Source organism: Lytechinus variegatus, chromosome 4 (genome assembly GCF_018143015.1).
Source record: "Lytechinus variegatus isolate NC3 chromosome 4, Lvar_3.0, whole genome shotgun sequence".
Lineage (NCBI taxonomy): Eukaryota > Metazoa > Echinodermata > Echinoidea > Temnopleuroida > Toxopneustidae > Lytechinus > Lytechinus variegatus.
Window position 1 is genome coordinate 37,607,167 of NC_054743.1, and position 26,575 is coordinate 37,633,741.

A 26,575-nucleotide genomic window follows, 5' to 3' on the forward strand; every position below is an offset into this window, starting at 1 on the left:
AAGACCAATGTGTGTGCCAAATTTCATGAGAATCGGTTAAAAACAGAGGAAGTGGTTCTAACTGCAAGATTTTTACCTTACTTTTGCAATAATACACTGTTACCATGGCAACACAATTTCCAACACATGCAAAAAATGCGTCTTGCACACCTTTACCCCAAGACCAAAATATGTACACACACACCAACATTCAACCCCCTCCACCGTCACCCTTCGGCTTTGTTAGCATCTTCATTCAGATATTTGGTGCATTGAGATGCGAGGACAAACAGAAGATCTGTTCAAAAAGGGTCTGAATTTAAGAACTAATCCAATGCAAATTAATGCACTGCTATTGAGTTTTGCACTAGCGCTAGTCTATATATCAGACAAATCTGAACTCATAAATTCTGACATTTTCACCCATTTTTTCACTGTTCCTGCAGCCAGATTTTTTGGAGCATACCCCATTCTTAATTCTTATACATAAACAAAGGTCTGGAGAAAAAATCATGCTTTTGTCCACCGTGTCCACATAATTCCGCTAACTGACCAGACTATAGGTCCTAGTTTTAAATCGGAAGTGGAATTCAAATTACAATTGAATTTGAAGTCAGGGGGTCTCCAAAGCCTGATTTTCTTTCGAGAACTCCTGGTAAGTTAACCCATGACGTAAGTCAATATTGGCGTAGAAATGAACCTCTTTTTTCAGCTGTAAACTCTGTATAATTGTATTAGGGGCTGGACCGCTCGACCGCGACTCGTTGACTTGGCGTTGGCAGTGACGGCGAGCTCGATGTCCGGCCCGCAGGCCCGGCCGCGAGCCGGCCGGCGCCGGCGGGAAGTGGCCGCTGTCGTCGAGGTGTGGCGGCGGCTGTTTGATGTTTGATTTAATTTGTATTATGAAACTTTGTCTTGGTGCAGATAATTCAGGTTGAGGTAAGGGTCACGACTATGCCGTTACAGTTAAAGGTCAAGTCCACCTCAGAAAAATGAAGATTAACAGATTCAGAGAAAAATCAGCAAAGACCAAAGACAAGTATTGCTGAAAATTTCATCAAAATCGGATGTAAAATAAGTTATGACATTTTGAAGTTTCGCTTATTTTTAACAAAATACTTATATGAACGAGCCAGTTACATCCAGATGAGAGAGTTGATGATGTCACTCACTATTTCTTTTTTTTTTTTTATTTCAATCATAAAATTTTTACAAATTTGATGATTAGGACCTCCTTGCCTGAAGCACAAAATGTTAAAAATTGAATTCCACGTGTTCAGGGAGGAATGAAACTTCATCATGTTCATTTCACATGCCGGGTGTGACTGTGTCCCCCATTCACATGTCTACTCTTAATTATTAAGATGAGTCTAGCTTTGAGTCCAAAACAAATAGCTTAGAAGTTCGAATTTAGATTTAGAATTGGCTGTGTGTAATGTGGAACCCCGAAATATATGACACTGTTCCTGAATGGAACAAGAACTGTACTAAGGTCAGTTGTGAATTTTAATTCACTTGCAAGTTGCAGCTAATTTCCAATCTTAAAAATGTGTAGAATAGTACATATTAATTGATTTTAATTTTTATTCTGAGCCATATTTCTCTGTGAAAAATGAATGTTGAATTTGAAAACATTGATGATTTGAAGCTTGGAAATGATGTTAAATATGATTGTTAATTTGTAAGTAATTGTTAAAAGTAAAAGAAAAATATTCAGCTATTTTCCCTTTCTTTTGCAGGATCAAAGTGAATGGACCACACCTGATATCAAGATGGCTAGTCCTCTGCTGCATTGTCACAGGAGGAGGCTTCTGTATCAGATGTGGTCAGGGATCAGCTCCTTTCACACAAGCTCTCCTTACCTTGGTTACAAGATCAGCAAGAATGTTAGAGACTGCTACCAGCTCCTCAACGTGTCTGAGGAAAGTAGTATGGTAGAGATCAAAGAGGCGTACTTCAAACTTGCCAAGGTATACCATCCTGATAGCAAAAGCAGACAGGCCGATGGGAACAAGTTCACCCAGATCCAGCAAGCCTACAGCACCATTTGCCTTCATGTGGAAAAGATGGAAAAGCAAGGTAGACGGGAGGGATTAGAGGATGAACTATCACAGGAGGATGATGATGATGAGTGTGAATTTGACATCAAACATACAGTTCCTCAACATAGACAGTATCTGGAGTATGAGGGAATAGGGTTCGGCACACCTAGTCAGCGACAGAAGCAATATCAGAAATATCGTGCTATGAAAGCATCGGATGCCGTAAGCACTCACAGGATATATAAGATTGCTGTGACCGATGAGAAAGGCTTGGTGTTGAAGGATAAGAAAGCTGCAAGGAAGATAAGAACAACAAATGTCATTGAAAGGCTTGTAGAGGATTTGATCCAAGACTCCATGGCTAAAGGCGAGTTTGATGATCTGCCAGGTATGGGGAAACCCCTGCCACCCAAAACGGCCTATTGCCCTTATGTGGATGCTGCCACACACAACCTGAACGAGGTTCTCGTCAACAATGGTTACGCCCCCGAATGGATTCAACTAGAAAAGGACATACGGAACATGCTTACTGAGGCCAAGAATACCCTTTTGCATGAACGTCTGAAGCTTGGTGCAGAACCTCTGAATGACTACAATGTAAGCAAATGGGCGGATCTGCAATTTGAGTTCAGTGAGAAAGTTAAACAGATCAACAGAAGAGTGAATGATTTTAACCTGATTGTTCCCATTATCAAACTCCAAAAAGTTCACATCCAGCCTGAGAAGGAGATTGCAAAAGTTTTGGATGAATACTCTAAAATAGATCAGAGAGAATCCATTATCAGAAGTAATTCAAACGAGAGTCGGGAAGCAGTTGTTGAAGATGAAGTAGCATTGATGGTATCCAGACTGTTCCAAAGCATGTCTGCCTTTATGACAAGGCTCTCCAATGCTTTCTTTGCAAGAGAAGATAGTAGAGCGAGGGAAAGACTCAGATGAAATTATATTTAAATAACTGACAATATCAAAATATTATTAACCATGATTAAACATGAATTGACAAATTTAATACCAACATCTGCTTCATACATGGGTCTTGATGATTATAACCTTTTGTAAATGGTTCACAATTGAGCTTACCGGTAAATTACTGTTCACTTTGTCATGGGCGTTAAAAAGTCTGCCTTTTGACCTTAATTGATAATGTGTAGCACTTGGTATGTTCAATTTAAGCAACCCTCAGAACATAGTTTGGCAACTTACATTATTGCAACATTATGATGAAAAAATCTTGGCTATGTGGGTTTCTCCTGTTTCATGAACTATGCGTTTTAACCATGTGGGATATTATCATGCTTTGAAACTGTGAAACCCATGAGCTATTGATTACAATGTACATGTGTAAAAGTTAGTTTTGCTTTTATCAATTGTGCTTTTCTGTGCAGGAGATGTTCACATACTTCTGACAGTAACATTTTTAAGCAAAATGAAATTAACTTTTGACCACATTATATCTTACCTTTATGAATACCGATCTACTCGTACATGTAAGAGTATGATATATATTTCCAAAAGTTAAAAAAGGAGAAAAATAGGAAGAAAAATGAAGAGAGGTATGCTACCTGTTTATTAAGACATTTTTTTTTATATCTTGCGCCTTTATCAAATTAACCTGGCACTGCCTCTGGCCAACACTAGCCCAGCATACCTGCAATATGTAACTCTGTTAAATTGTCACCAAGGTTCACAGTTGAACTGTATCCCATTGGATTAGATCAGGATAGATGTAGTTTGTAGGATTGTCAGTGACTGAATTGATGCACTGTGAAGGGGTAGAAAGTAGCCCATTTACCAACGGTGTTGGTCTCTTATTACTGTATGTTACAAGTAGCTTGTCTACAAATAACCCTTTTGAAATGACTATCGATAATACAGAGAATAAATCAGTCTATAATTTTATTTGTAAAGAGAAACTAAAATGTTTTTAAGAAGAAAAAACTTTTTCTGCTTCTTGGTATATGGTATTCATACGTACCAGTGGCATACATAGGCCTACATATTGAGTAGTGATTTAACATGTTATCATTCAAGTGGGCATATATTACAAGACTACGTACACTGCTCAGAATGTTGCTATATGAGTAGGATTAGGAACCTGGCAAAATTTGAATTCTCGAGGACTTGGTACTATAAGGCTGCTGGCACATATTTGCTTTAATAAATTTCACCCCCCCCCTGAAAAAAACAGAAGTTGTTTGGATTTTATCCCCGGGGGCCACTTCCATTGACGAGTGGATAACATGCGCGACTGTGAGGTCTCAAAAAATACCCTAAACCCCTATTTTCCATATTCTGAAAATGCACCTTTTAACATACATTGGAAACAAAACGTTACTCTTAGCCAAGCGTTCCCTGTATTGACCCCCTAAACAAGTACAGCGATATTCTTATATGTCTCGGACGTTGGGTTGGTTTTACCTTTACCAACATCATTGGGTTAAGTAGGCCTACAGCCCCACCTCCCACATCTTGCGCAAATCATACTCTAAACACGCAGTGATGATTCTTGGGGCAGAAAGTACATCCTTTATGAAACATTTTAGTCTTAATTTTTACACCCTCGTAAATTTGACCCTAAACACATAGGCCCGTATTCTGATACGTTTAATTTAACCCTATTAACCCTATTACCCTATAAAGTTAACCCTTGGGCCTGTTGCATAAAACTTTTTACCTGAGAAAACTCTGGTAAAAACTGAAAACTAAGGTTAGTCTGATTTCTCCCATTGACTTTAACACAGGGCAAAAACTCTGGTAAACACAACCTGAGTTTTTTCAGGTAAAAAGTTTTATGCAACGGGCCCCAGGTTTAACAAAACCTCCTCTAAACCTCACCTCTGGTCTAAGTGTAGTTTAATTATTTTGGTATTCTGATAGCCAGGTTTAGCTAAACCTGTGTTTTAAATTTTAACCCTGGGTTAAATGCCCTGCCCCCGGGCGGGCCCCACCCCTTAGTTTTACCATGGAGACGTAGTCTGCTTTTACTGCACATGCTCAGTGTGCACTCTGTCTACCTAAACATCACTGTAAAATGGCCACTCCCGCAAGAAATAGAACGGCCAACTGGTCCTGTGAAGAGAAGAACCTCTTAATCCAGCTGATCCAGGACCAGTTGGACCACATGGAATGCAAGAAGAACGATTATGATTCTCTGACAGCAAAAAATGGCTCATGGGTGCATATCTTGGAGCAATTTCACGCTAGATTTGGAAACGTTAGAGACTTAAAATCGATAAAAGACCAATGGAAAAGAATGAAACTGACCGCGAAACGAGAGTGGAGTGACCACAAGAAGGAGATACCCTTTTTTTCATTATTTCAATGATTTTGACACCCTTTTTACGTCACGTACGTAACGTGCCCTATCTTGAAAGAGACATCCTTTTTATGTGTTTTTTTGGTCGCGCATGGTATCCACTCGTCAATGTAAGTGCCCCCCCCCCTGGAATTTATCCTACTGTCAAATTGATAGTCAGATGAATAAAAATTAGCTTTATATTTTCCAGCCAAGAATAAATTAGAAATATGTATTTTCTCGGCGTAAACAAACTGAATTTGTCAAGTGATCGCTGGAGGGAATACACCCTGAAAATATGAAAATAATTTGATTTAATAATTAAGACAACCAGTACCTGTATGACAGTTTGAAGAAAACTCGGGTAATAACTGCTACAGTTTTTTTTTCAACCGTATTTTATTTCGTTTACTTGTATAATTTAGAGTTATATTTATTCAAATTATCTTACTAGAGCATGTGCATGAAATATGGCTTTGGGTAATACTGACTGAATACCTATTCATAAGCCCCAGAGGTTGCAGACCAATTTGTTAAAGGGGAATGAAACCTTTGGAACAAATAGGCTTGTGTAGAAAAAGAAAAATCAAAGAATAAGAATAAAGAAAGTTTGAGAAAAATCGGACAATAAATGAGAAAGTTATGAGCATTTAAATATTGCAATCACTCATGCTATGGAGATCCTCCCATTGGCAATGCGACAAGGATGTGTGATGTCACTGATGAACAACTTTCCTTTTGGTGGACTATAAAATACCCTTAAAATGTCTCTTTTTGCTTTTTCTTATGATGATACAAACTCTTAATCCATGATGTATTTAAAAAAATATGTATTACATGCCCTCATATAGAAAGAACACATGATCTCTGGATAGATGTGATAAAAGAGGCAATTCAAGTGAAATATATACTAAAGTAATGGGGAGAGTTGTTCATCAGTGACATCACACGTCCTTGTCGCATTGCCAATAGTAGGATCTCCATAGCATTAGTGATTGCAATATTTAAATGCTCATAACTTTCTCATTTATTGTCCGATTTTTCTCAAACTTTTGTTGATCTGTTTCTTTGATTTTTCTGTTTTTACACAAGCTATCTTGTTCCAATGGTTTCATTCTCCTTTAATTTGTGCCATTATCAAAGATAGCCCGAGAAGTTGGTAACCCTTTTCTATTTAGGAGTAAAAAGCACATATGTCTGGCAATGTCTTTATATACTGTACTTATTATTTAAGATATAAAAATCAAATAATGAAAACAAAAATGTGCAATCACTTTAATGTTGAGAGGGATATACTTTTGTATAATAATATTATAAGATACATTTTAACATAAATCTATCAAGCATATGCTTTCAGCTTTGTATACATTGTAATAGATTAGCTGGAGTGTTTGAGAGAGATAGATGAGAAAGAGAAAGAGAGAAAAGGGGAGAGACATGGAGAGAGATTTTTTTTTGGGGGGGGGGGGTGAGGAAGAGGGGGAGGGAGGAAGTTTGACACTGCCATTACAGTGGACATGATGCCATGGGTGTCGATCAGTGTTGGTGGTGGGGGACATACGACTGACACATTTTGTTCTCTGAGCCTGAGGGGTTTTTTTTTGTTTGGGGAAGAGGGAGATCAGTGCTCAATGGCATGATAAGTCTAAATTTTTAAGGGCTAGACATGATTAGATTAGATTAATTATAGACATGGCATGGCAAATAAGAAATTATTTAGAGGGTGAAAATTATTAAATGATAAAAAAGGATAAATAATTAGAAATTCATTAAAGGCCGATAAAATTCATTAAAAATAGCAACTGCGAAAGAGCTGAACAAGCGAGCAAGAATTTTCATCCTTTCAACACAAAATTTATATTTTTCGGATAGATTTTTACAAGACATTTAAAGATATATCATACTCGCCCTGCTTCTATTCCATGGCCGCCTCGATCCTCTCCTCCGCCTCGAGCGCGAGCAAGGCCTTCGCTCATCAAGCTTCTAAAAAAATCCGGAAAGAGGTTGTCATTTCGCGAGAGCTAGCTAGCTACTACTACTAGTAGTACTGGTACTAGTATATTATACTAGACGAAATTGGAGAGGTCGACTCGTCGAGGAATGTAAACTTGAACAATTCTGATGAAAATCATGGGGTACTTGCCGTCGCTATGTGGTATATTCTCGGGGGCTTTTGTAATTTGGTTGCTCTTTATAAAAAGAGCTACAAAGCCAGGAAAGCTTATAAAAAGACGAAGATTGACACCCGAGAGCTACGATTACAACATGGTTAGAGCGGTAAGTTCAAATTGTACGGGAGGTTGGTTGTTAGTTCACGGGGGTTCAGCCGACCAGCAGCAGCTAACAAAGTCAGAAGAGTGCACCGCTACTCGCTAGCAATTGCCAATAGCATGCACAGACAGTATGCTATTTCTTGGTGATTTTGATTATTTTTGTTTCATCTGAGTGAGAGCTACATGAGGTTCACCAAGGTTCTACACAGGGTTAAGAAATCTTGACTAGAAAGTTATTTATGCTTGATTTATAATTTTATATGAAATTTATTCATAGATCTATCATGATCTAGATCACAAAAAATGCTTCTGTGACTGTCATTTCTTCATCAATTTCAATTCTATATCCTCAATTTATGTCACCACTACAGTGTCAACTGGGCTGAAATGAAAATTGTTTTAAATTTCATTGTGAGATGCCGGATGAGCTCCACATCATTGATGTGTTAGTTTCATTTTTTTTATCTTTAAAGGTCATACAAAAAAATGAGAATCGTGTACAGTAAACAACACACATTTAAATTAAAAGTTTATTTTCAGCAAAGTAGGCCTGGAGTCATTACATTCAATTACTTTGATTTTTTTCACTAGTTATGGGCTTTAAACTTAAAGGTTGAAAAAATACCTTCACCAAAAATTGCTAAAATTTCATATTTTGCACCTTTATTTCCATGAAATGGTATTCTGTTTGTCATATTTCCTTGGAATTGTTTTGATTTATTTGGAAACTATCAAGAAAATGAAAAATATTCAGCTCTTTCTTGACTCTGAAAAAGATTGTTTTTTTATGTTAAAAAACCCTACAGAAAACCTTCACCAAAAGTGGAGTGGCTAAAATTCCACATTTTGCATCTTTAAATATGAAATGGCTAGTTATTTTCCATATTTCCTTGAAATTGTTTTGATTTAATAGTTGGAAGCTATCAAGAAAATTAAGAAGATTCTCCTCTCTCTTCACCCTTCTTCATCGTTTATGATGTTACACTAGGTCAATATATTTTTTTGTAGTCCCACATATAGACTTTTATGGTGTTGCGACATTAACTGAAAACGACCATTGATCATTTGATTGTTTTACACTTGGTCAACACCATGAAATTCTACATGTGGGACTGCAAGAATAAAACACATTTACCGAGTGTAACATCATCATAAATCAGAGTCAAGAAAGAGCTGAAAATTCTTAATTTTTCGGTAGTTTCCAATTAAATCAAAACAATTTCAAGGTAATATGGAAAATAGATGGCATTTCATGGATTTAAAGATGAAAAAGTAATTTTTAGCTACTTTTGGTGTTCTTTTAATGGGGGGAGGTTGCTTTGGCAAATTGAGCAAGATACTGTACATGTACAAGCACACATAGAACGTAAGATTTGATGGCAAGGTTCTTCGAAGAGGTACATGTACCTGGCAATAAATTGTCAGTAATTTGCGCTGATTATATATCAGTTTCCATGTTTTTTTTTCCATTATATGAGAGATAGTTGTGATTATCCAAAAGATATTGAATTTAATACCTTGGTCACATTTGCTCAACGGCGGCCGTATGGCGAGTCGAAAACAGCCGTTTGAACATTTTTAGTACCAACTACGTATAGGTGGTTTGAATCAAAATTAATGAAACGGCTGTTTTTGACTCGCCGTATGGTCACCATATAGCAAATGTGTCCAACGTATTAATGATATTTTATTATTCTATTTCCAGAACAACCACTTGCCCGATCAGGCGATTGCCCGCACATCATTTTCTCTTGCCCCAGGCAAGCGGGTTTGTCGTGCCCTGAAAGTGTTAGGCAATATAATAAAGAGCAAAATATACAAATAGTCAGTCTGCAAGCCCCTGTGTTAATGAGCAAATGAGCAAGATTTATGCAAGTCCTCTCGTGGTTGAATTCATATCCCTACAAAATCTTGTGAATTGTTCGACTTTTTTCTCAAAGAATTTTCTCCTTGAGTAGAATTGATTATTTTTGTTCCATAGGAAAGAGTACATGTTACGTTTTTTATACTGGTTGTTTTTTTTTGAATAAAATATTTTTATAAAACGGTGAATTTCAGGCCTGAAAAGAGGCCTCAGAGTTTTCTTCCTCTGTTTTCTATTGCAAATTGTGCCAACATTTGTGTTTTGGGTACAAACATTATTTATATCATCAGAAAGCTCAAACTCTCTACATGTACTTTTATACAATGTCACTCTTGATATGTGACACCTTATAGATGGGTCAGCAGCCAGCCTTTTTCATCAAGATGCAAGACGAGATTTCAGAAATTTCTGAGTAGCATAACATCTAGAGTTCTGATTGGCTGAATAATGTTTTCAAAACAACAGGCGCAGGTTATTTGAAGAGATTACCACATGGTGAGTGTGACCTACAGAGGCCCAGTGTGGGAACATTGGAATTTGCATTGGTGTGTGTTCTCTATGACCAATCATAGCACAGTAGATTGTTTTTGAGCTGCTAAATGTACTTGGCCTATGAAGACCTGGCTGCTGACCCATCTAAAATACCTCTTCTTATAAGAACTATCATATTAAAGCTTAGATCTTCAGCTTTGTCATAATCTAAAAAAATAATTTGTGCTCAAACAGAAAATAAGGGTAAAAACAACAACTTTTGTTGCATGAAAATAATTATTTTGTTTCATGTTGTAGATGAAAAGTTTCCTCTATATTACAACATCTTTTTAAAAATTCAAACACATCACCTGAAAGAATGATTTTTTCTTTATAAAGATACCAAAAACATGAAATTTGGTTAATATTTAGAGTAGCAATGGCCGAATTAAAAGAGGTGTTTTGGTCCGCACCAAGCTCATTAACAATGCAAAAACACTCTAGTCATGAATATCACTTGGATAAAAGAAGCTACTTTTTCAGGGCTTGCCGACTGACTGATACTTCATTCAATTATATTTTTGTATAATTTAAAGACAGAAAAGAAAAAATAATGTTTACAAATTTCCAAAGTTTCCGGTTTCTCAACCCTCCATCAACCATCTGAAGATCTAGCTCTTGAAGACAATGTTTTTTGTGGAATAGCCTATAATGTTTCTCACCTAGTAACTTCGACAATATCTCGTCATAAATTAATCACTTTTGGCAACCATCACATCTAAAGAGCAATGACACTAATGTTAATAGTCTGTTTAGCAAAGTGATTTTTTCTTGCCAGCCCAAAGCCCCAAGCTGTCCTGATTAGATATTCAAAGAAAATAGATCATAGACTAAGCCCCCCCCCCTCCTTATTTCTTGCCCAGGACAGTTACTTTTTGTCTCACCTGCATAGCAGAGTGAGACTATAGGCCCCGCTTTTCCGACGGCGGCGGGGTCAACATCAAATCTTAACCTAAGGTTAAGTTTTTGAAATGGCATCATAACTTAGAAAGTATGTGGACCTAGTTCATGAAACTTGGCCATAAGGTTAATCAAGTATTACTGAACATCCTATTAGAGTTTCATGTCACATGACCAAGGTCAAAGGTCATTTAGGGTCAATGAACTTGGACCATGTTGGAGGAAACAACATCAAAATCTTAACTTAAGGTTAAGTTTTTGAAATGACATCATAACTTAGGAAATATATGGACCTAGTTCATGAAACTTGAACATAAGGTTAATCAAGTATCACTGAACATCCTGCATGAGTTTTATGTCACATGACCATTGGGGGTTTCTGTTGAATTCCCATCATAACTTTGAAATTTTATGGATCTGATTCATGAAACTTTTACATAATAGTAATCAAGCATCACTGAACATTTTGTGCAAGTTTCAGGTCTCATGATTAAGGTCAAAGGTCATTTAGGGTCAATGAACTTTGGCCGAATTGGGGGTATCTGTTGAATTACCATCATAACTTTGAAAGTTGATTGGTCTAGTTCGTTAAACTTGGACATTAGAGTAATCAAATATCACTGAACATCCTGTGTGCATTTCAGGTCAATTGACCAAGGTCAAAGGTCATGTAAGGTCAATGAACTTTGGCCTTGTTGGTTTTTTTTGTTGAATAAACATATCTCTGTAAGTTCATAAAAAGTTCATAAAAAGTGGACATGCATCACTGACCATCTTGTGCAAGTTAGAGTAGTTTTCAAAGTCAGCACTGCTGCTATATTGAACCGCGTGAAAGCAGGTGAGAAGGCCAGAGGCATTCCACTTGTTATGGTTGAGCTCACATTTGAGTTTATAATTTCTGACAATTCTAGTTATGATGTAAAGATCTTTTGTAAATTTCACTTATTGAATGGTTTATTTTCCCTTCAGAATATCCCCCTTCGAGCTTCGGGTAACCTGTTAAGATTTGTACTGCACCTTTCGAACACAGTAAGTTTGGGAGTCTATAAGAGTATGCATAGTATGAATAATTATCAAGAAAGAGGAATTAACAAGGACTGAAACCGCAAGATGGGTAAAAGAGCATATTACTTGGACGATTTGATGATATAACTTGTGAAAATCTATTGAATTGTGTGTGGATGGGATGGGGGAGGGGTTATCTTATGCTTTTTATGTCTACAATGCGTATCAAAAAAAGTTTTTATCATTTAAAGTGGGTTCACATTTCATTTTTTATTTAATACTTGTTTCTCCACACCTTTTCCAAGCTTGACAATGATTTACGAAATGAAAATCAAGCCTAAGCCATTTTATGTAAATCACAGCTCAGTGTAAAGCAAATGTCATGATTGCCTCGGTGTGTGGGGGAGTGGGATGGGGCGCAATGCACTCTTCGAAGTGTTTTGGGCAAGGAAAAAAAGTTTGAAATGGTAAAAGATACATGTATCTTCAAATCAATTTTACTAGCTAAATGCCACGTGTTCTTCATGATTAAGGTCTACTTTTATTCGCATAACTATTTCAAAGTTCTGCGCAAATCATTTTCACTAACTCTTCAAAAGTTAGTGGTGCTCACTCAAGCGGAATTTTTTTTCCGACAGTCATTTGCTTAAATGGATCTGTACCAATGTTAAAATGTGGAAAAATCTTCAGGATATTACAAGTTTATAATTTTATAGGATTTATTCTAAGTGTAAACTTTTTTTGATACGCACTGTATAGAGATAGAAAGGGCATAGATCAAGCTATGTAAACACAGAACCAAATTTTTTATGTGTACTCTTTATATTATTTGTGTAAGGCATATAACAGGTTTGGAATGGTCATTAGATTCAATGTTTATCTGTATTTTGTCAACAATTTTATGGTGATAATGATAATAGAAACAAAATTAAAATATAATGATCTTTTTTTTTATTTTCTTATCAACTCTAAATAGTGGATTGGCAGGTTAATTCTCAACCCTAAAACGAAAAGGTAAATCATCTTTGATATATCTTGCTCTGTTTTATCCGATGTTTACATTGTTACATATTACACTCCTTTCTTTCTCTCATCTCCACCTCTTATACCTCACCTGCCTTTGCATAGATTCTGCCTACTGTTTACATGTTTTAGTTCTCCTTTTCAATTCTGTAGGTGCAGTGTGGACATTTTCACATTTACATGTAACTTGGCACATCCATTGCTAGCACTCAAAGATTAGGCCAGCTGTAAACTGTAAACAAGTAAATCCTAATTATCTGTAATGGATTTGGCTGGCTACTGGCCTATTCAAATTGTATCAAAATACAAGTTGAGTCAGACAGAACTGGAGGACTTTGATATGGAATATGGCTGAAGATGCACTTTGGTTTATCTTTTGGAACCCTAAACTTAAAGTCATAAAGCAGGTCAGAAACTGACCTCCAGAATCTGTAGAAAGTGAGAAGGTACTGGAGTACAGATTGTAGGCTTGTGTGTTTACCGTTCTCATAGACCTTTGAACAGGTCTGCTTCCCTTACAATCAAAGGAAGCAATGGTCAATCCGTTTTTAAGAGATCAAAGTTCATCATGTAGGGCTTTATGATGTGGCATATCAGATAAATATTTGGTTAATACCAGGTACATAGATATCACCTCACACAGAATTCTGGGTTTACTTTTCATTTTTTAGATACAAGTTACAACTTCAATTTATTTCACTTTGATGCTTTTTTGTGTTTTTGTTTTTACTTGTTTTATACTTGTACTTTTATAAACATGACTTGCTGAGTAAAAACTTTAAGTATTTCTTATCAATTGGTTACCGGGTATCTAGTTTTTTGTCTCACCTGCATAGCAGAGTGAGACTATAGGTGCCGCTTTTCTGATGGCGACTGCGGCATCAACACCAAATCTTAACTGAAGGTCAAGTTTTTGAAATGACAGCATAACTTAGAAAGTATATGGACCTAGTTCATGAAACTTGGCCATAAGATTAATCAAGTATTACTGAACATCCTGCGAGAGTTTTAGGTCACATGACCAAGGTCAAAGGTCATTTAGGGTCAATGAACTTAGACCATGTTGGGGGAATCATCAAAATCTTAACCTAAGGTTAAGTTTTTAAATGTCATCATAACTTAGAAAATATATGGACCTAGTTCATGAAACTTGGACATATGGTAAATCAAGTACCGGTATTACTGAATTATTACATCCTGATTGAGTTTCACATCACATGGCCAAGGACAAAGGTTAATGGACTTTGGCCATTTTGGGGGTATTTGTTGCATTACCATCATAACAGTTCTGTAAATATATTGGTCTAGTGGACATAAGAGACATCAAGTTTCACTGAAAAATTTCAGGTCACATGACCAAAGTCAAAGGTCATTTAAGGTCATTAAACTTTGGCCATTTTAGAGGTACATGTAATTATTAGATTGTTGTCATAACTTTCAAAGTTTATACTAGATATAGTGTATGTGGATATAGGGGTACCGGTAATCAAGTGTCACTGACAAGTTTTAGATTACATGATCAAGGTCAAATGTTAATGAACGTAGTTATTGTATCATATGAATGGTGTGTTTTGTGAATAATTATTTTATGGTAGTTTTCCATGTCAGCACTGCTGCTATATTGAATTGCGTGATTGATGCAGATGAGACCACCAGAGGCATTCCACTTGTTTATTCAAAAGTGGCGAATGAAAATTGAGAGCAGATTCCATGGAAACGGGAAGGGTATAACTTCATGCAATATTTGGTTCCTACCAAATTCATTCACATTTTAGTACAAGGACAGATACTCTAAGCAATTAAAGGAAACCAAAACCCAAGAACAGAAGCAATCTTATTGGAAAGAGTAAAGTGAGAGGAACAAGTTTCATCAAAATTGCAGAGCTACCAAGTCTCACGCATTATGCGTGAGACTCACGCATTTTGGACTCTTGTTCATCCCCTCATATCTCTGTCTCACGCAACTCTCACAGCCTATCCCCATATACTTTGTACACAATGTCTGTGATCTCACTCAGATTCACAGAAAATCTCACGCATAGCTGGTCTTTGAACTTGGCATCTCTGAAATTGGTTGTGACATGAGCAAGTTACAGTGTATGGACATGTAAAAAGTCCTTTTGTAATTTCTATGGGGATCCTCAAATTGGCAAACATGCTTCGACAGCGCTCCTTTATTTATATTTCCTCCTGAACTTAGCGTATGTGGTGTGAATTATATTTTCCCATGATTATGCTGAGAATGAGGCAATATGCAATTTGAAAGATAATGGGGAAAATCAGAAAAATTGTGTACAAAACCAATGAAGAGTTGTACACAAAATCAGCAATTTTAATTTTAAGCATGTTTACCAATTTGAGGATCCCCATAGAAAGTGCAACAAAACCTTATAAACATCCATAATTTGTTAATTTCACAATCAATTTTGATGAAACTAGTTTTAAATTGTTCCTCTCATTTTACTCTTTCCAATAAAATTGCTTCTCTTCTTGGGTTTTGGTTTCCTTTAAGGTCAATATTTTAATTTCAATCTCTTTATGCAGTGTTACTGCATATACAGTATGCTATTTCCTTGGTCCCACCTTGTATTTGAACTTCCTATTTGTAAAAAAAAGGCGATGGGATTTAGGTTCATGTATGTAATAGATATGGAATTGACTTTATAGAGGTACATGTATCCTGTAAAAAAAATTTGACAGTCATATAGGCCTATAAAATTGTGTGTGTATGCCTTTCCTAATTTGTGTTGATCTATAAGCAGAGTTCATTTGCAATTTGATTTGTATTCAGATCACAAAATGAGGCCTGTTCATATACATGTAGAGGCCTGGTTTTGTATGTATGCCCCAGAATTAAAAAATTCAACTTCTGTTGAAATAATCAACAAAATTAAACAAGCCATTTTGATTACAGTCACAATATAATATTTTTTTCTGCAGGTGATTTCTCAATACTGTTTGTCTTCTTGTCTTTTAGGAAATCCCACTTCAATTTACTTCACAACTTTGTAATAGAGGACCCACCCACATATGAACCTGTTGTACCAACCACAGAGCCAAGTGAAGCCAGTGACCCTCTCAAGATTGATTTAGACTATCTTATTCAGCCAGAGAGGAAAGAAAGCAAAGATTTCAGGTTCAAAACGGTCTCGGATTATTACCATGCCTACAGGTAAAATTGTAGCTAAATAATCTAGGCAGGGGCTGCAATTTTTGTCTCACCTGCGAAGCAAAGTGAGACTATAGGCACCGCTTTTCCGACGGCGGCGGCGGCGTCAACATCAAATCTTAACCTGAGGTTAAGTTTTTGAAATGACGTCATAACTTAGAAAGTATATGGACCTAGTTAAAACTTGGCCATAAGGTTAATCAAGTATTACTGAACATCCTATTAGAGTTTCATGTCACATGACCAAGGTCAAAGGTCATTTAGGGTCAATGAACTTAGACCATGTTGGAGGAATCAACATCGAAATCTTAACCTGAGGTTAAGTTTTTTAAATGTCATCATAACTTAGAAAATATATGGACCTAGTTCATGAAACTTGGACATAAGGTTAATCAAGTATCACTGAACATCCTGCATGAGTTTCACGTCACATGACCAAGGTCAAAGGTCATTTAGGGTCAATGAACTTTGGCCGAATTGGGGATATCTGTTGAACTCCCATCATAACTTTGATAGTTTATGGATCTGATTCATGAAACTTGGACATAATAGTAATCAAGCATCACTGAAAATTTTGTGCAAGTTTCATGTCTCATGATTAAGGTCAAAGGTCATTTAGGGTCAATGAACTTTGGAAGAATCGGGGGTATCTGTTGAATTACCATCATAACTTTGAAAGTTTATTGGTCTAGTTCATTAAACTTGGACATTAGAGTAATCAAGTATCACTGAACATCCTTTGCGCGTTTCAGGTCACATGACCAAGGTCAAAGGTCAATGAACTTTGGCCGAATTGGGTGTATCTGTTGAATTACCATCATAACTTTGAAAGTTTATGGATCTGATTCATGAAACTTGTACATAAGAGTAATCAAGTATCACTGAACATCCTGTTCGAGTTTCAGGTCACATGATCAAGGTCAAAGGTCATGTAAGGTCTATGAACTTTGGCCATGTTGGGGTTTTTTGTTGAATAACCATCATATCTCTGTAAGTTTATTGGTCTAGTTCATAAAAAAGGGAAATAAGAGTAACCATGTATCACTGAACATCTTGTGCGAGTTAGAGTAGTATTCAAAGTGAGCACTGCTGCTATATTGAATCGCGTGATGCAGGTGAGACGGCCAGAGGCATTCCACTTGTTTGTCTTTGTCTTTACGAGTCTAATGATAATAATAACAACGCGCCTCGGAATAGAATATTTCTAGATAGATGGCGCTATATAAATGCCTATTATTAATGCTGTTACGCAAAACGTCAGCAATACGTGTGATGTGGAAGACTACTTATAGTTCGCAGCCATCGACCGGTCTCATGTTTGTCGTCATTCTCTTTTTGTTAACAAATGTGCAGTGGCATTTTTCACAACGAGAATCCTGGGGCGGTATTCTGAACATTGACTTTTCTCCATATTTTATCTTATCAGAGATATGACAAAATAGGTATTCTAGTGGATGTCATAACTTTTGTCACAAAAATTGTCATAAATTTTGTCTCTTCTCTTTAGTGCGCACCAAAAATACGCGGCCTTAAATACGCATAATCCTTTTATACAAGCAAAAGATATGACAAAAGTTATGACAGGGGGTAGCAGTTATAAATTTTGTCATATCGTTTTGTACCAAATACCCAGATACCCTGCCAACCGAATGTCAAGCAAATAATTATATTATTTAGATTAGATTGTGGTATTAGTTTCACTCATCTTCCGTTACAATTTTCAAAATTATTTTTTCATGCTACAATTAGTTAGGCCCTACATACATGTATTTATTCCTCCTTTTTTTCTCTGTCTTCCTTACTTTTCTACTTCTCCTCTAAATTCCTTCACAGCTCCCTGTCTCTTTCGTAATTAAGCGCATCAATATACGCGTAACTGAGTAAAGAATTAATCTGTTGTCTCACGATGCGGCAAACTGAAATTGCGACGTTTCGACTGCACCTGCTAGTCTTCGTCAGGCAATGAAGTTGACACTCGCTGCGCGCGCCTTTTATACCGTAGGCTACGGGCCGTCGGTGCCGGAACCGCCATGGTGTGATTGGTCGGCGCAACCGACCAATCAGAAGCCGCGGACGGTGCGATCGCCGTGGGGCTTGCGGACGTCGGGGAAAACCCGTCGGCTGCAGTCGGCGTGGAAAGCGGGCGATTTGCGGACGTCGAGGAGTGAACCGCGGTAGCTGTGCAAAAACTAATGTGGTTGGATGCGGACGTCGGAGGGCGGTCGACCGGTGAGCAACGGGCGGTCGTAGGGGGCGCATGTCGGCGAATGGTCGGAAGCCATTCTTCAGGGATGTCAATGCCGTTATCCCTGTTCACATTATTAGGATGAAGACGAATTTGGATAGCCTCTTTAACACGCCGTGTGTACCAGTGCTTATCCCGCGCTATACAGCTTACCTCGTCCCAATTGGGAGGGTGATCTGCATTCCAAGCGTGCTCTGCAACTGCCGAACTATCTATGCGTCGGTGCTTGACATCTCTGCGATGTTCTAGCATTCGCTCGTTAACGGGTCTGCCCGTTTCCCCGATGTAAACCTTGTCACAAGCCCCGCATGGTATCTTGTAAACAACGCCATCGAGTCTGCCGGGTAGCGCGGGGTCTTTGGGGCGCACTAACTGTTTACGGATAGTAGTGTCGGACTTGAAAACCGCGCGTATGCTGTACTTCTCTAAGTGCCGGCGTAGTTGGCAGGAAATAGAATCGACAAACGGAAGTATGACGGTAGACTTGCAGCGCACAATGTCTTCTTCGGCGACGTTCTTTCTCTTTCACGTCGTTGCGCGATGCCAGCAACTGTTTTAGGGATACGCCCTACATGACACAGGGCTTTCCTATTGGCTAGAACGGCTCCAACTGGGAACTAACGATGATTTTGATTGGTTTGCTTCCGAAAAGATGGGTGGGAACTTTGAGAGATATGACAGGGAAAAGACAATGTTCAGAATACCGATTTGTGACAATCATAGCGGTGTCATATCTCAGAGAGAAATGACAAAATTTATGACAAAAGTTATGACAAATTTCCAGAATACCACCCCTGGTCAATATAAATAAAATGACAACTATTAAATGCAAGATGGGATTGTAGGCAGGGGCTGTGAAGCAGCTAATTTTCATGGTCTTATGCATCAGACATACAGCGTAAGAGCAGAGATAATAAGCAGCAGCCTCCACCTAAATTATAGGCTAGTACAGCTATTGATTAAAAACTTTTATTAATAATACTCATACATCAAAGCTAGCCATGACCTAACTAAAAAAAGGTGTATAACACTTAAAGTTGGTATTTTCACGATATTCCCCGGACTTGAATATTTGTGACAGAGATGAAAGACTATTGGAATCCAGTTCATACCATTTTCATTTATTTCATTTCATAGGATGGCGTTGAGAGGGGTTATTTTATAAATAAATGATTTTAAAATAACTATAATTAATAATACCGATAGTTAAAAAATAACTTTGATTATTAATGATTATAAAATAAGTATTATTATGATTATTTTATTAACAGTTTGTGTTACTGTTGATAATAGTATTATTACTGCTATCATTAATGTTATTATTGTTGTTGTTGTTGTTGTCATTCTTCTTCTTTTTCATTCTCTTTTTTATCTTCATCTGCTTCTTTTCTTTTACTTCTTTTCAGTTGAAGTAGTAGTATTTTGCTATTCTTTTTTATTCTATAGAAAATGTTTGCCCTTTTCCTATATTTTTTTATAAGTACAGTATATAGATATGTTGCAGCATTCAGTTAGAGCTGGTATGTACATATATGTAGGTAGAGAGGGGCTTATGTAACATTTGGGGCACAGAAGAACCAACAAAGTTTATCATTGTTCTCTTTTTCAAATCATATTTCTCAAATCTTGGAGGGGCTTCTGTGTTACCGGTACTATTTTTGTCCTATCTGTATACCCTCTTGAAGAGATAAGGATATGAATTGGGATTCTAGTAAACTCATCATAATATAAGTTCATGACCTGATACACTTTGCTTGCTTACATGTAGGAAAGATTAGACCTGAGTGGCTGAGTCATTAATATGTTTGAATTTGGTTATCAATTGGGGGGGGGGGGACTTTCCCCCAAACCTACAGAAAATTCACACTTTACATACTTGTACTTCGGGCCTAATGTACATGTACATGTATACATGTAAATATATTGTCCTTATTTCCTTACAGTATTTTTTATTTAATGTACGTGTAAGTTATTATTAAAGTGAAAAATATTACCTTCTGTCTTGACTAAAAATTTAAGTAAATGTGGGGGGGGGGTGTGGGGAAACCCAATATTACAGAATACAGATGTTCAAAGAAATAACAAGAAATTCAACAAAATTATAAATTACTTAAATGTATGTACGTGTACATGTATATAGGCCTATTGTATTGTGGACATAATAACATTTTAAGGATTTTACAAGAAACAACTTCATTGATTTCAAGTAATGTTGGTCAATATTACTTAGAAAGAATTTTAGAAAAAATTGTGAGTTTTGATGCTGAGATTTTCAGAAATTGAGTTAGAGTTCGAACCCCCTGGGAGGATCATTGTACCTGGCTGTAAAAATGTTTGTTTCTATTGGTATGCTCTAAATTAATTCTGCTATTGACTAGCAAGTAGCTGCTCTTCACTTTTGCTGATCTTTATTCCAGTATCTGCTAGTAATGACCGATTGCCATTTAATTATAGAAGAAACCTACATAAACTATTAAAGTTGACTTCATAGAGGGACTTTGAAATGTTTGCACAGTAATACCACGTGCCCCAATGCTTAATCTTAAATTGTATCTGTTGGTTCCTCTTCCGTTGTATTAATTGTTAGGTGATCTTTGGATGGCCAAGGCCATGCATCATATACTCTACAGCATACTACATGTATGTTCATGCAGTTGAAAATATATATATACCGGTATATATTGTGCTATTTCAGTGATAAAAATAATAATAATAGTGTATATTTGTAGAGCGCACACTCCGTCAGTAGATGCTCATGGCACTAGCCGAGCAACAGTTCTCTTTTACAATGTAAAAATTAGATTTTATATTTTAAAAAGGTTATTCTACCATGTCCTAAACTTTTGGGTATTTTTCATGAAGTATTATTGGAGAAAGATAATACTAAATTGGTACTAATAAATCACCTCAATTTTATAAAGAAATCTTTTTTTTGGAATTTGAATACCTGAATTTCATGTACAGGCATTTTGATTTCAATTTTTTTAGGCAAAGTCATTTTTCTTGAGGTAAATAAAAAAGGTCAATTCAATTCTTTTATTAATTTCGTAATTGTGGGGGTCTAGTGGTTAAGACTCGTCTTTCAATATGAAAGACGTGGGTTCAATTCTAAGCCATGTCATGTGTTTTCCACTTGCAATAAATTTATCCACATTATGCTGCACTCAACCCTGGTGAGGTAAATGGGTACCAGCAGGAAGTTATTCCTCTAAAGGCTGTGAGCACTGGAATCGATACTAGCTTAGCCAGGGTAATATAGGAGTGCCTTGAATACCTAGCAAGGTATAATCGTGCAATATACAAGTCCGATCTTATTATTATGCATAAAACACAAAGCAGTTATATGCAATAAACTATGACTTGTAATACAAGCTCATGGCTAGCAAAACAGTGATTCCTTTGACATTTCCCATGAAAAAATTTACCTAAATTTTCAAAACAAATCAGGGGGAATATAAAATGCATAATATCCTAGGCCAATGAAAAGTGCATTGAAGCAATGAGACTAAACATGACATTAACATGGTTCCACAATCAGTTATTGATAAAGAAACTCATAACTCATACCTGTGCTGTACATGTAGGATATTGTGCATTGAAGTACAGGCAACTGTCAATTAATTGCTTGAAATACAAGTATGTTTTTGTATATACAGTAAAATGCATGTTTTATTGTGTATTTTGTAGGTAGGAATTAATTCCTTAAAAAGCTGTGTGCGCTATGAACGCCTAGCTTAGCCGGGTAATATAGTAGCGCCTTGAGCACCTTCATGTAACAAGGTGGATATGTGCACAATATAAATATCATATATTATTATTATTATTATTATGATGTAATTTGCTTAAAACCATTGTTTGTTTAATCTGTTGGGAGTTTTTCTGGACTACCCCTATTTCCTCATTTACTTGCCAACAACTGCACAGTATTGATATTGTCAGAAAAGACACCAAAAGCATGTGAAATTTCAAAAAAAGTTCTGGCAAACATCATTTTCTTGAAACGTGGCATCCGTCTTGGATTTTTTTCATAGTTTGCTCTAACACTGTTTTGTTTTAAATCTTATTTTTTCTGTAGGTCAGGTAAGGTGACTCCAGAGGATGTTGCAGAATGTGTTATGGAAGACTTGGAGAAGACAGAGCAGATGAAACCTAGGATGAGGATGCTTGCAGAGTACGATGTAGAAGAGGTCTATAAGGTTCGTAATGGACAAAGGGCCCCTTTCCTAAAACCTGTTATATGAACCAAATTGGCAATAGCAGTTTTAAGCTACTGAAATCATTCAATTTGAATGGCTTATAGTAAACTGGTTATAGAAATTATCCAATTGTTATAACAAGTCTTCATGATATGTAAGACCCATGATAGAAAATAATATTTTTAGTGGCTAATTTTGTCCACATTGGGGCAATTGCTGATTTCTTTTTAGCTATTCCTTTAATTTAAAGGGCTACATTTTGGGTGCAACAAGCAATTATGCCTTTAAAACATTTCTCATTATTCTGCTGTATTGATTTTCTAAACTTTCTTCATCATTGTTTGGCAGAGATCTTGGGCCAACTTCAGAAAAGATGGTCACCCCAAAGCATTTGATTTTGGGAAGTTTTATGGGTGATTTATGCAGTCATGAGGGCAAAATTGCCTGTTGCCCTCATGTACTAGTATCAGTATGTCCTATGCTGATATCATGTGTTGACCCTTACTAAGCCAGGAGGGGGTGGGGGATGCATTCCTTGCCCTTTCTTGTCTCAATTTTATTGAACTCATAAAACTAGAAGTTGCTCATTATTTTTAACAAGTATTTCTGCTGTAAACTAATTTTTGATAACTTGCATACACAAATATATCTGTTCAAAGTCAATGGTAGTGAACAGACCTTTTTTCATGGTGCTTTTTTGTGTACTGGATGGGTGTTTCATAAAGCTGTTTGTAAGTTATGAGCAAATTTATGAATGACTGGTGATCCTTTCTTGTGGTAAATGTCAAATGATATCTATGCCAAATTTACAGTGATGTTGATTAAATGCCTATGAAAGGATCACCGATTGTTTGTGAAGTTGCTTATAAATTCAAAGCTTTCTGAAACACCTACTGGGATATATTTCTATGCTTTTACAGATGGCTAAGGAATCTACTATTCGTATCAACAACAAGAAACCTCTTTCAATCTTTGATGGGGTTCCAGTTGTCATCAAGGAAGAACTAGCTGTGGTGAGAAGTCAAATCAAACTTTGCAGTCGAGGCTTCACATTTTAAAGATATTTTTGTGCAACACATCAAATGTGTGTCATTCTTGAAATTAAATTAAAGTTTATTGTATTCAGTGCTTGGTTTTGACAATTCTTTTCCTTTTCATATTCTATCAAGGGGAATGGGGTTGGTCTTACATGGGTGCCTTTGGGCGGTATTCTGATGATTAAACCAAGGTTTAACCCTAGTCTAAACTTAAGTACCACATTTCAATGGAATGCAGGACTTTGTTATTTTTTCCATATTCATGCCAATTATGTATCATGAAATTCATTAACATTCATGATATTTTAGAATTTTCCTATTCTTTCCATTTCACTAAACTAAATAATTTTTTTGGCATTTTTTTGCAGCAGGATAAGAATGATTTTAATTGGTGAATGAGTTGACAACTGGTGCTTCATAAAAGTAAGATAACCCAGGTAGGTGTTTCATAAAGATATTCGTAAGTAAAGAGCGACTTTAAGAACGAGTGGTGATCCTTGTGGTAAATGGTATTCATCATTAATTATTTAGCGCGTAAGAAAGGTTCACCTGTTGTTCTCAATGTTGATCTGAACGTACAAACAGCTTTATGATTAATGAAGCACCCACCAGGTTTGACTAGAACATGACTATAATGATCTTGTTGCCAGGGGATTGACTCAAATTCGCTTCCTCAAATTAAATTTCTTAACTTTTCTAGAAACCTTACCATCTACGTAGTGGAACCACATTCTTAGGCCGTGACCCCGTGAAGGAGGATTCCACTATAGCGGCTAAGCTTCGCGCCGGTGGTGCTGTAATCATAGGAATATCAAACATGCATGAAGTCGGACTAGGAGTTATTGGTATGAATATCAGTGCGTAAGTCAAGCTCGTGAAGAGACTCACTTATTTACAAAACAATATTTGCAATTCTTTCGTTACATATCGCTTCAACATAATCCATAGTGGGTTTTTTAATAAACTTATTTGGTGAAGTTCAAATTGCAACTGGGCACCATTTGATATTAACTTAATCATAACATTATTCTATTTGATTATCTGTTGATGTAAAATAGCAAAACCACTCTACCTTCAAATAAGGTCTATTTCTGTTTTTATTGTGGAAATGTTGATTAATATGTTTTGAGAATTTATGAATATCAGCTATTCACTCTTACACAGATTTGAGGTCAGTTGTAAATTTCTTAAAGTGATATTTTTGATAGTGGCTATATTGGAACAATTAACAAAGAGTTAAGCACCAATGCGTATGGTATCTAACATTTCCTGCAACCTTGTGATGTTAATGACCCATTTGTACTTATGTTTACAGGAGCGGTACTGCACGCAATCCTTATAACCCTAACCATTATCCTGGAGGAAGTTCATCAGGGTCAGGGGCCTGTGTAGCTTCAGGTAGGTACGTCTCTGCTAAAATGTGGTGCGAGAATATGTGATAGAAAGAGCACACGTGAGCTCATGGAAAGGTTGGGTTTCACATCGAAATGTCCATTGACTGTGTAGGACAAACAGCCAAGCTTTGCACAGCTGATTGGTTCATCGCCTAGATCACTTTCTCATCACTTGGTCACAAAAATCCGCAGAAATATATTCAAAAGTATCGATACCAATAACGATATCCAGCCATGTTTTAAACACTTGCAATGGTCTTGGCTCGTGATTGGATCATCACAAGTTTCGTTCGAAAATTATCAAGATTCTGCAGTTTCTTGCATATTCCTTGTCCGCTCTGAAACCTGGAACTCCTTTGACTTTATACACATTGCGATAGATTCTATAAACTCTGACGGATACGATGTGACTTTGGTGCTATTCTGTATGACTTTGAAGGGAAAGCCAGAAGTAATCAAGATACGTTTACCTGTGCGATATTGCTGTGAAAATATATTGTCTGAAAATGCCTTTCATTATTCAAATAAAATATAGAAAAGTGAAATTCTGTGTCGACTTTGGTACGAGGTGATAGAGAATTGCACACTTGTTTTGATGCCATGTTGTGCTCGGCACTGGGATGCTTGCAATGCGCATACTTACTATATATGCATTCATAAATTGGCTTGTGATTGTAGCGGGATATTCATGGATAAATAAAGTGTATGCCGACTGATGCGGCGAAAGTTATGTTATTCGTGAAGGCTATATTTCGACATGGGCTTTTAAGTGGTAAAGAGAGTGTTTTGAGACGGATGGGCCATGTGTTGAGGGAAAACAATGACCCTGTGAAAAGAGCATGGGATATGGAACTTGATGGCATAGAGGAATGGGAAGTCCAAATTTTACAGGATGAATAATAAAGCAGCAAGGTCTGAACGAGAGGATGCTTTAAGACGGGTCATTCCATGCCAATTCACCCAATGAATGTGCAATTTTGCACCCGACCCTCTCAGAATTCGTTGTAATTTGGTATACATAAAATTCAACATGGCCCAAGCACAAAACAAAAAAAATTAGTCCAATTGGTCAGTCGGTTCTCGCGCTACGGCCTGCCCTTTTCTCCTTGTTTTGACAAAAATGGGCGTGACCTTCAACTTTCAATGGCCACTGCGTCGTTATGTGTTGACCAATTTTCATGAAACTGGTACCATTTAATAGGAAATTCAGAGAGGAATCCAAAACATGCATCAAATAAGGTATTGGAGCAATTTATAAGGTCATGACCTTTGACCTTAACTTTGACCTTGAGTTTGACCCCCAGACAAATAATTTTTTAACTTGATTTTCGTGTATGTTAATTATTGGTATGATATTGACAAAATATGTTAAAATCAATGATGATATTTTATTTCTTCACCTTTAAAAACTCTTCCAAAGATACCATGAAATTTCACTCTAGTCCCACATACTGATATTCATGTTAGTAAAGTGTTTACCAGTTACATGATTTCTTCCAATCTTAAGTTACAGTATGCAAACACATGAAAAGAAATTAAGCTTAATCAGTTCACAAATGAAAGATAAAACATTTATGCTCATGAATAGGTATCTGTTTAGGCATTTTAATGTTCAGCAATAT

The 26,575-nt window shown here is 36.7% G+C and overlaps 2 protein-coding genes across 4 annotated transcripts in view; both read left to right on the forward strand.

Annotated features, from left to right (window-relative positions):
* The first annotated feature begins 545 nt into the window (after nucleotides 1-545).
* Nucleotides 546-3,230, forward strand: LOC121412681 (dnaJ homolog subfamily C member 28-like). 2 transcript variants are annotated; one of them, XM_041605459.1, is made up of 2 exons: nucleotides 546-634; nucleotides 1,719-3,230. In XM_041605459.1, the coding sequence occupies exon 2, from the start codon at nucleotides 1,752-1,754 to the stop codon at nucleotides 2,958-2,960; it is 1,209 nt and encodes a 402-aa protein (XP_041461393.1). In that variant the 5' UTR covers nucleotides 546-634; nucleotides 1,719-1,751; the 3' UTR covers nucleotides 2,961-3,230. The 2 variants fall into 2 exon arrangements, with proteins under 2 accessions (XP_041461393.1, XP_041461394.1); XM_041605460.1 differs by lacking the exon at nucleotides 546-634 and adding an exon at nucleotides 849-918.
* Nucleotides 3,231-7,407: 4,177 nt separating this feature from the next.
* Nucleotides 7,408-26,575, forward strand: part of LOC121413981 (fatty acid amide hydrolase-like) — a 33,756-nt gene continuing 14,588 nt past the window's right edge. The window contains exons 1-9 of one of the 2 annotated variants that reach the window (XM_041607012.1): nucleotides 7,408-7,593; nucleotides 9,807-9,948; nucleotides 11,854-11,913; nucleotides 12,866-12,903; nucleotides 15,890-16,084; nucleotides 22,402-22,522; nucleotides 23,443-23,535; nucleotides 24,260-24,420; nucleotides 24,875-24,957. In XM_041607012.1, the coding sequence (XP_041462946.1) occupies nucleotides 9,946-9,948; nucleotides 11,854-11,913; nucleotides 12,866-12,903; nucleotides 15,890-16,084; nucleotides 22,402-22,522; nucleotides 23,443-23,535; nucleotides 24,260-24,420; nucleotides 24,875-24,957 (754 nt within the window). In that variant the 5' untranslated portion in view covers nucleotides 7,408-7,593; nucleotides 9,807-9,945. The remainder of the gene's footprint in view (nucleotides 7,594-9,806; nucleotides 9,949-11,853; nucleotides 11,914-12,865; nucleotides 12,904-15,889; nucleotides 16,085-22,401; nucleotides 22,523-23,442; nucleotides 23,536-24,259; nucleotides 24,421-24,874; nucleotides 24,958-26,575) is intronic. The other variant, XM_041607011.1, reaches the window with a different exon arrangement.